The sequence below is a fragment of the Elaeis guineensis genome, chromosome 2, assembly GCF_000442705.2.
Source record: "Elaeis guineensis isolate ETL-2024a chromosome 2, EG11, whole genome shotgun sequence".
Lineage (NCBI taxonomy): Eukaryota > Viridiplantae > Streptophyta > Magnoliopsida > Arecales > Arecaceae > Elaeis > Elaeis guineensis.
In genome coordinates this window covers 104,687,905-104,697,832 of record NC_025994.2, presented here as the reverse complement: position 1 = coordinate 104,697,832, position 9,928 = coordinate 104,687,905, and the positions used below count along the sequence as shown (strand labels likewise).

The window sequence follows — 9,928 nt, the reverse complement described above, 5'->3', positions numbered from 1 at the left end:
TATTGCTTTATCTTATTTCTTTATTATATCCTTGCAATACTACTTTAGGTAATTAATATTGATTTAAAGCCATTGTTTTGTTCTTCATAAGTTATTTGTTGGGCTTAAAATTTTTAGAAACCCAATTCACCCCCCCTCTTGGGTTGCATAGCTGGGCAACATATATTATATTATATTATAATTATTCTTTGTTTTTTTGGCCCTATCCTTACCAACTCAATTACAATATAACTATATCTCTTTCCACATCAAACAATTAGGCACCTGTTAGCTAATGATCCATTGGGGGCATTTATTGATTTTCTGAGGTAGCAGACCAGGGACAAGGAGTCTGACACACCAACTGATCAAGTGGCTTATATAGCTCAGCATATCTGGCTAGTCAGGAATAGTTACGTCTTTGAGTCTAGGAGATGGCCTGCGAGGATCACGTTTGAGAGAGTCTGTATCCTTGCGCAGGAGCTGATGGATACGACCTCCAAACCTTCGGAGATCTTGGACTTCCACCTTATTTATGTAGCGACTCGACGGATGTTTGTTGTCTGGAAGCCTCCACCTCCATGATATTTGAAGGTCAACTTTGATGGGAGTGTTAGGGACAGGAGAGGTGGTGCTAGATTTGTGATCCAGGGTCCTGATTCCAGATTGGTGGTGACAAATGGTCAGCATTTGATTGAGACCATGGTTCGATGAGCGGAGCTCCATGTGGCATGATCTGGAGTAATTTATGCCCGTACTATCTTGGGGGTGCATCGGATTGTCATTGAGGGTGACTCCGCCGTGGTAGTGTCATGGCTTCAAGGGTGCCCACAGGGAGAGCCATTTAACCCCCTTCTTCGGGATATGTTTACTCTTCTTTTTGACTGTGTAGGTCTTACAGTCAGACATGTTTTTAGGGAAGCGAATTCTGCAGCAAACTGGATTGTGGCATACATAGTAGAGAACACTGGTGACTGACTGCGGACTTCTTCTGATACAATTTTAAAACAATTTAAGGATATTTTATTTTCTGATTTTTTTGAATATATTCATATAAGTTTTGTATGAACGTTCCGTTTCTACCAAAAGAAAAACAATTAAGCACCTGAAATTGTATTTGCAATTTTCAATTTTAAATAATTAAATAAAGCCCCATTATCTACAACTGCAATTAAATTTATATGCAATTGAATTACAAGTAGCCAAATGACCCCTTGAAGCACTATTTAAAACACCTATTTCATGTGAATGGCACATGATATCTAGTTCGGTACTCATCTCGGATAAAGAGACTGGGGTATGTGACGCAAAACATTTCTCTTTATGAAGTAGCAAACCAATCACCTGTTCCAGGCTACCACCAAGCTAGGATAGATTAGACTGGTTATTTTTTTTAAATATTTATTTTATATTATAATGATGCGATCAATGGTTTTGAAACCGCATTTCCAACATTCACCTTTTGATGTTAGGGTCATTCCATCATTCTGCAACTTTACCTAAATACTCTTTTGGTTTGGTGATTTTCAAATACTTATAGCTAGAAATCCTTTGGGAAGTTTAATAAATATGGCAAATATTGCAGTCTGTCTCTGACGAGATAGTCGACCGGGAGCCTAGTTGTTGCGTTTGAATGATGAACGTCAGAAAACTTGCAAAGAAGTTCACTTGTCAGAAGTTATCTGGTGGGGGATCTTTCGATGCTTAAGTTAACTGGAGAAAGAAAACAACCAAACAGCCGAAAACCTGCTATTAAGAAAAACTTATCGGGTTATGGCATTTAGTGGGTGGTTATCCATTAACTATCATTAAGACCGAGTAATGAGTCACTTGTGGGCGATAATTATGCTATACGTTCGTATGTAGTTAATACCCAAGTCGAATAACCGTCGTCGATTCAGATAGTCGGTATAGCCCCGAGGAAGTAGTCGGATAGATGCCGAATATTACAAGCTAATCGTAGGTTGTATGTCGAATCAAGTCGGTTAAATACTGACTTGGTTAGGTTCATTGCTGTTGATGGTCAAATCTCGTCGATCTTGATCGGTTGAACGCCGATTAGATCCAAATCCGTTGATACCAGTCGGATTGAATCACAGCAATTAATATAAGGTAGAGTACATCTGACTCACAATTGATGTGGGACTAAATCCTCTACAATAATAGATGATGGAATGAAAATGATGAAGTCCTTACATTGTTCAATCATATCTCTAAGAAAACAACTATCCATACGTACATATGGACCATCGAGCATTAGCTTGAATAGTATTACGTCTTGCTACTTAGGTGAGAGTTGAGGGATTTGTTTCCAAGTGAGGATGACACTTATTTTCTCCCATGTTGATATGTCTTGATCCCTGAGCTTGGACTCGATCAGCCTAGGAGTCCGGGTCCCCACCTAGATGGAATTAGGTGGGCAAAAAGCATGGGCTGGCCGTGGCTTTAGCCTTCCATTTTGGGGAAACAATATATATAATTAAATTTGCTAAAATTTAAATCCTTCAATTTGACCTGTTGGAGATGATTGATGATGAAAATCTTAGAAGCATTTTGAGATGATTGCATGATTAAATCATTATTGTTTAGTTGCAGTTACATATCTAGAGAAGTTATGATGGCAGGCAAATGGTTTCTTATCAGTAATTTGCTGTATATAAAAAAAGTAAATACAAAAAAAGAGTGAGATCCTAAAATAGCTAAAAATAGATGAAAAAAGAGGTGAAATACTAAGTTCTTCGTGATGGAAAGATAAAAAGAAAAAATAACTACATCTTGCATAACTAGAGAGTAGAAAAAGAAGAAAAAAAAAAAAGAGAAGAAAAAAATATGCAGATGCTGAATAGCTCCATAAAAATAGAAAAATAATAAGATCATAGAATATCTAAAAATAGATAAAAAAAGAGGGTGAAAATACTGAGTTCTTCGTGATGAAAAGATGAAAAGAAAAAAATAACCACTACTTAAATATTTAGAGAGTATAAAAAGAAGGAAAGAGAAAAAAAGATGCAAATGCTGAATAGTGCCATAGAAAGCATGTGCAGGATGGTGGGAGGTATCACTGAATTTTTTTTCTTTCTTTTCTTTTGCACATAGCTCAATGAATGTGAGGTTTTCATGGTTCCTAACAAATTTGCACATCTTTTAATTTTCTTAGAGTTTTTTTCTAAATATTCGAAGATGTGTTGGAGTAAAATTAAGAAGATCTCTCTTTAAAATCCTTGGACCAATCAATCTTATTGTCGGCCAACAAATATTGGAAACTTCAATTTTACTAAATATTGATAAGAAGAAGCTAGTTGAGATGTGTTCTTTTGTGTTGCTTCTTATCTAAGAGTATGTTTTTATTTTTTCAGTATACCTAGTTTAAGAGTTTTTTCTTTTTTGATGATAATGGGAGGGAGATCCGTCCGATATATTTGATAATGAGAAAATATTTACATGGAAGTAGTTCATATAGCATTTTTATTTGTGTATTGCTTGCTTCTTAGGTATAATAATTGGACAACTTATATTACCGGTGAATGAAAGAATATTTCAAATGAGGTTGATATTGTTCAATAGTATTGAGGAGGTTGTGGTAAATTTATAGATCTTGCAAATTCTCTTAGACTTTATCTTAAAAAAGATATATTGCCATATCATATAGCCAACATGGATGATGAATTCAGGATGCGACAATTATATTTTCCAATACTGATATTCTATGCCATGTGACACTAGCAAAACATGTTGAAACACTTCCATATCATTCAATAATATTGGGGTTATGGTAAATTTATAGATCTTGCAAATTTTTTTGGATCTTATCTTAGAAAAAAAAAAAGTATTGCCGTATCATATAGCCTACACGGATGGTGGATTCGGGATGTGGGAATTACAAATTTCAATACCGACACTCCGTTCCATGTGACACCATCAGACACGTTGAAACACTTTGCAATTCTAATTTCTTATATTCTGACGTCTGCAAACATATAATGTACCATGCTTTCCACGAGTTGGTAGTTAAGAAGAGTTAGTAGTTAAGAAAAGTGCTACCGAACGATTTATTCGACGCGTCACACGTTTATCATCCATCGACTCGGAATCCTCATGGCCATAGTCTCCAGTAGTTGTTAGGACGCTGCATCCAGCTGTCGCTTGCGTGGAGGCTTTCACGCTTTGTCAAGATAAGTAACAGTTGACGAAGACGCCCAGCGCGCACGAGCTTCACGGCGAGGGATGACGATCGAACGAGGTACGAAGGGGACGGCTATTATTTCCTATTTACGCTGTTCCTCGAGGCACAAAACCTTGATCTAAAGTATTTCCAATCGTATCATTCAAGGTTCAAAGCACCTCAGAAATTTCTTTCAAAAGAGGAGGAATGCGACTACTAGAGAATTAGCTGTTTAATCATTTTTATTTTCAGTTTATTCTGCAAGCATAATTGTTTGCTAGTATAATGGAAAACTGGCTTTTGAGTAGAACAATTTATGCTGTTTAGTTGTTGGAATCTAAAGTGAAAAATGATAGTGTCTACGTTTTTTTCTTGCCTATTTCCTTTTTCTTTTGCGTTGTTGATGGCAAAAGATAAATCTTAAACATTTTTTTTTTTTTTTGGGGGTAGATCTTAAACAAAAGTTTACTTGATATTGTCAATCCAAAAGTTTACTTTTCTTAACTGACAAAGATTTTGAAGTATCGAGTATAATTTGCATCGAATAGAGTGGAAAGCTTATGGTCCATCAGCTATCGTCTGTAATCAACTCACAAGTCGCTATGTTGAAGGTCATGGTGCATGCATTGTCATTTAATTACCTACTTTATAAACCTTGGATATAGTTTTAGCTTTACACAGCCATTTGAGCATATATCTAATAACTCTTAGGTATATGTTGAAGTCTATTTGTGGTTTTGACGTTTATCTAAAGATCACCGAGCAGATATGTACATTTTTACTATCCCTCCATCAATAGATAACTAGATAGGTCATCACAGACTAAAACAGGATAGGATATGGATTGGATACTGGAATATCCATATTCATATTTATTTGATTTGATAAATATAAATATGAATAAAAATATTAATCAGATATAAAAAATTATATTTATATTTATTTTAAATAGATATGAATATAAATTAGATACGGAAAGTATGAATGTAAATGCAGATATAAGTTGGATAATTATATTTTATGATCATAAAATCAAATATATTATTAAGTAGATGATAAATCAAGTTAATAGTATGTTAATATTATGATATATTTTTCTTGAAAGTGAATAAGTGCTATATAAAATTAAATAGGATTATAAGTAGATTTGGATATTTGGATATGGATCGAATAATTATCTATTCATATCTATATCTATTTTTTTTTGATGGATATGAATATAGATATTAACTAGATATTAAAATTTCTATTTGGTACGAAGGATGAATGGATAGAGAAAGGATGTATGACGGAGAGGATGGATGGATCTTTCATCCATCTTTTTATATGTTTGGTGAAAATGTAAGGATAGATAAAAATAATTTTTTTCTCTATTTGGTATAAGAAGAATGACAGGAAGGATGGATGAGTATACAATATTTTTACTAGATTATCCTTTGATACAAATATTACTATTATTAATTTATAATATTTATTTATACTAAAAAGTAAATAATATATAAATTTATAATCATTATAATCTATAACTATATGAAAAATGATATAAATATATAATATAATATAATATAATAAATATTTTTATAAATCAAATATTAATTAATTATATATACAACTAATTAATTAATAATTTAATTTAAATAATAACTAATATTATATAAATATTTAATTAAAAATAGTAAATAAAAATAAAAAAATAGAAGATAATTTTAATCATTTAAATATAATTATTAAAATTATATATTAAAATTAAAATAAAGTGGCTCTTACCCTAAAAAGGAAAAAAAAAAAAAAAAAAGATTGGAACGGCCGAGAGGAAGGAACCAAACCCATATTCCGACACGTCATGTAACACGTCACATCTACGATGGTTTTGACCGGTCCTAGATAGAGATGATGCCGCTTGTAGCCTCGTACGCAGCTGTGGAACGATCCGGTACGCGGCTCCCAAGCAGTACTACCGACTTCTACGATCTCGCTAAATGCCATGTCACATAATTGCTCACAACATCATAAACGCGTCGCTCGTCGATACGACTTCGAAGATTTCTAACACTGGGGTCGACTTACCGGATTTGACCGTACGCGGCGCCGGGGCGTTTGCAACTCACAGCTGGACTTCGCTGTCCTTGTGAGTCCAAGAATAGAAAGAGCTCCGATGAGAAAATCCGGAAGGAGACAACCCGAAAAGCTTTCCCTATAAATTGGCCCGTAAGGGGAAAGAGAAACAGCACGGCGATAAGAGAAGGCAGGAGAAGATGGTTTCCTCGCAGCTGTCTCAAATCCTCCCCCGAGTTCTCATTGTCTCTCGCCGGACCGTCCGCAAGAACAAGTTCGTCGACTTCGTAGGTCATTATCAAACGCTCAAAATTTCTTCCTTTAGAAATTCCAGTCTCATTTGTTTTCACGATTTTTCTTTTGGCTCTGCAAACGTTTTTAGATATAAATCTCAGCATCTTATTCATCTGCTATGGAAAAGATCAAGTTTAAAAGGAAAAAAAAAAGCATGATGAACAAACTTTGTTCAAAAGAAGAGACAAAGAAAGAGAAATGTGGGATGATGACTGATGCTTGTCTCACTGTTTTGCAGGGGAATATCATCTTGATCTTATAGTCGGCTACGGGGCGGTCCCGGTGATCGTCCCTCGAGTTTCCGGCGTCCACATGCTCCTCGACAGCTTCGAGCCGATCCACGGCGTCCTCCTCTGCGAGGGGGAGGACATCGACCCCTCTCTGTACGAGGCGGGTGATATCTCCAGCCTCTCCCCCGAGGAGGTCGAAGAGGTGCGCCGCCTCCACGTGAGCGACACCGCCATCGACCGCGAGAAGGACTCCATCGAGCTCCGCCTCGCCAAGTTCTGTCTCGAGCGCAACATCCCCTACCTCGGCATCTGCAGGGGCTCCCAGGTCCTCAACGTCGCCTGCGGCGGCACTCTGTACCGGGACATCGGAAAGGAGCTCGCCAGGAAGTGCAAGCCGGAGGATGCCACCGTCCACATGGATTACGATAATTATGACGGGCACCGGCATTCCGTGAGGGTGGTGGAGGACACCCCACTGCACTCTTGGTTCCGGGAGTCGTTGGAACAGGGGAGGATGGAGATTGAGGTCAATAGCTATCACCACCAAGGGGTGAAGATGCTGGCGGAGCGGTTCGTTCCCATGGCGTTCGCCCCAGATGGATTGATCGAAGGCTTCTTCGATCCCGACGCCTATAATCCTGAGGAGGGCAAGTTCATCATGGGCTTGCAGTTCCATCCGGAGAGAATGAGGCGGCCGGGGTCGGAAGAGTTTGATTATCCAGGATGCCCTGCAGCTTATCAGGTATAATGCAGGTTAATTCTGCATGTAAATGGTTGTGATTTTTCATGCATTATAATTTTTTTGCAGGGGAAGATCCAGTTCATTAGTAGTAAGGAACTAAATACATTATTCTTTATTTTAAAGGACGTTCACTGTATTTCATATGGTTTTGCGCCGTAATGAAACACGTAAATTGGATTGGTAGGAGTTTGGTTATTGGATTCTGTTTTCTAGCTTAGTTATTCTGATGGCATTAGTTCTTTCGCATGATCTCTCGCAGGAATTTGTTAAAGCAGTGATCGCTTATCAGAAAAAGGTCAATAGCTCGATGAATCTGAAAGATGGCCCGAAATTGGATGAGGTAATGGAGAAGAAGAGGAAGATTATTATTCGAAGTTTCTCCCTTGCGAAGCATATGTATATTTCTGGACATGACATGCCCCCATCCAAAGAACAAGATCTTAAAGCAGGAGCAGAATTCCTTGAGGTAATGATACAGTAAGATCAGAAGAATGTAAATATGTTCCCATCAGAAAAAAAAAAAAAAGAGAGAGAAAAAATTTAACTACGTTGATGGTCTTTGAGATTCACACGGTATTAAGCGGCATTCATTCTTATCTACCTTTGCTTCATGTATCCAGTCAAATACAGTATTGAGCTTGCAGCAGGAGAAGAGGCTGAAGCAAATGGGTGCGACGGTGAGGAATGCATCCGCGTATCTTGAGAGGCTTAAGATGAATGAGCGACGGGAGATGGCGGCAAGGAGTGTGATGGGGAAGATGTCCATTGAACAGTTGTCCGAGCTGCTTTCTTTCTATCACACGATAGGGCAGATATGCTCAGAGGTGTTGGAGAAAAAGCTAATGGCCGGTTGAAGTGGTGATCAATTTGATGTACATTGCATGCAGGGGTCTTGCTCCCTTGGAAGGAGAGGCACACTTGTCTTTCTCTTGCATAAATGAAACTTTGGTTGTGATCCAGCTTCTTTCAACTTCTTGTTATACTAATTTTTAGTTTCCAATATAGTGTGAGCAATCCGGGGAATGTAAATTTCCTGTTTTTTCAGAAAAGCTACAATTTTTGCATGGTGCATTGTTTGGTAATAAGAATTTAGGGGCTGTTCAATAATAACAATTAGAAAAGAATTGGCCATGTATCATTGTATAAGAAAGTTGGCCATGTACCATTAAAAGGAGTCTCACCAAAGTAGATCTAGACCTGTTCACGGTGGACTTGCTGGGAAGGATAAGATGAGCCTGTGGTGGACCATCTAATAATATTAATGGAAGAATAAGAACCAAGAAATGATTTTGGGATAAATCCACTAGAAGTTCAGATCAGGAAATCTCTGCAACCCACCTTTTTTTTTTTTTGGTGAGCAAAACAGACGGTGAGGTCATTGTACATGAGAAAAAAAGGGACAAAAAGGACATACAAAAAAAAAAAAAAAAAAAAAAATTGAAGAAGAAAACGGGGGAGAAAGGCCACTCAACATTGAACAGGACATTTCTCCAGTTCCAAATTTTCATCACGCACAGCTGGAATATAGCCCAGAGTCATCAGTGTCCCTTTTTTTCTAGGATGATGAGATCAAACTGATTAACATCAAGGTTGCTTTGATCAAAAATTAAAGATTAGAATTGGAAAAAGCACCATAACTTGATATAGCTAACAGCAAGGCGAAGTCAAGTGCAAAGATGCTATGACTTCTAGAAAAAGAAGTCATCATGTGCCAGCACCACCTAATGCCAGCCATCAAGAACACGACAAAAACAATCTTTAGCCCCCATTCCATCCATAAAATAATACACATGAAACATGTGATCTTAAAAATAATCTGAACGCATGAATTAAATAAATAATAACAGCCTATACTCTCTGGTCCTCACCTCCATGGTTCTTTAGATGGATTCAAGATTTTAGGAGAAATATATTGTCTTTTAATGTAAGGGATCTACTTGTAGTGAATTCATGCATTTATTTAGTGGATGTTGATGGTGAGGAGGACTTGGGGTGTATGGAAAGGTAGAAGGTGAATCCATGAGCTGCGAGGCGCCATCCAAAATCTGGCTCATAGAGCTAAACAACAATTACATCCCTTCAGGATCCCTGGACGTAGATCCATCATTCACTCATTCACCAATTCCGTTTGACGAAACGCATCAAGAAATAAAGTAGGTAGCACTCCCTTCTTTTCTCCTTGTTCCTCCCCCGTCTTCCTCCTCAGGTTCGATCTCCTCCGTCTTCTTCTCCTCGAATCCGTGGCGACGAGCTGAGGAACCCTCTCCCCAAATCTGAAGCCGTCTCGACCTTCTCTACATGTGAGTGGGCAATCCATCTGAACGGCGAAATCGACGGCGATTTTTTGTAGGCGCCAGGCGGCGGACACAGCGCGCAGAGCTCTGGCGCTGTTTTGATCGGGAAGTCGTGCGGATGGGCGTATACATTTCAGGTGAAGACGTGCGGACACTCTCATAAAAATATCCA

General features: G+C 37.8%; 1 protein-coding gene across 2 annotated transcripts; it reads left to right on the top strand.

Moving 5' to 3' along the window:
• The first annotated feature begins 6,329 nt into the window (after positions 1-6,329).
• On the top strand, positions 6,330-8,432 carry LOC105045663 (putative glutamine amidotransferase GAT1_2.1). Of its 2 annotated transcripts, none has more exons than XM_010924029.4 (4): positions 6,330-6,487; positions 6,729-7,462; positions 7,722-7,928; positions 8,083-8,432. In XM_010924029.4, exons 1-4 carry the CDS (start codon positions 6,397-6,399, stop codon positions 8,314-8,316), a joined length of 1,266 nt encoding a protein of 421 aa, XP_010922331.1. In that variant the 5' UTR covers positions 6,330-6,396; the 3' UTR covers positions 8,317-8,432. The 2 variants fall into 2 exon arrangements, with proteins under 2 accessions (XP_010922331.1, XP_073108600.1); XM_073252499.1 differs by having other exon boundaries at positions 6,346-6,483.
• The last annotated feature ends 1,496 nt before the right edge of the window (positions 8,433-9,928 follow it).

Bases quoted from the DNA above. Each gene is read 5' to 3' on its own strand.
- LOC105045663 (XM_010924029.4), top strand. From the start codon at position 6,397: ATGGTTTCCTCGCAGCTGTCTCAAATCCTCCCCCGAGTTCTCATTGTC. The intron at 6,488-6,728 runs GTCATTATCAAA...ACTGTTTTGCAG, and splicing joins CAAGTTCGTCGACTTCGTAG to GGGAATATCATCTTGATCTT. The intron at 7,463-7,721 runs GTATAATGCAGG...GATCTCTCGCAG, and splicing joins GATGCCCTGCAGCTTATCAG to GAATTTGTTAAAGCAGTGAT.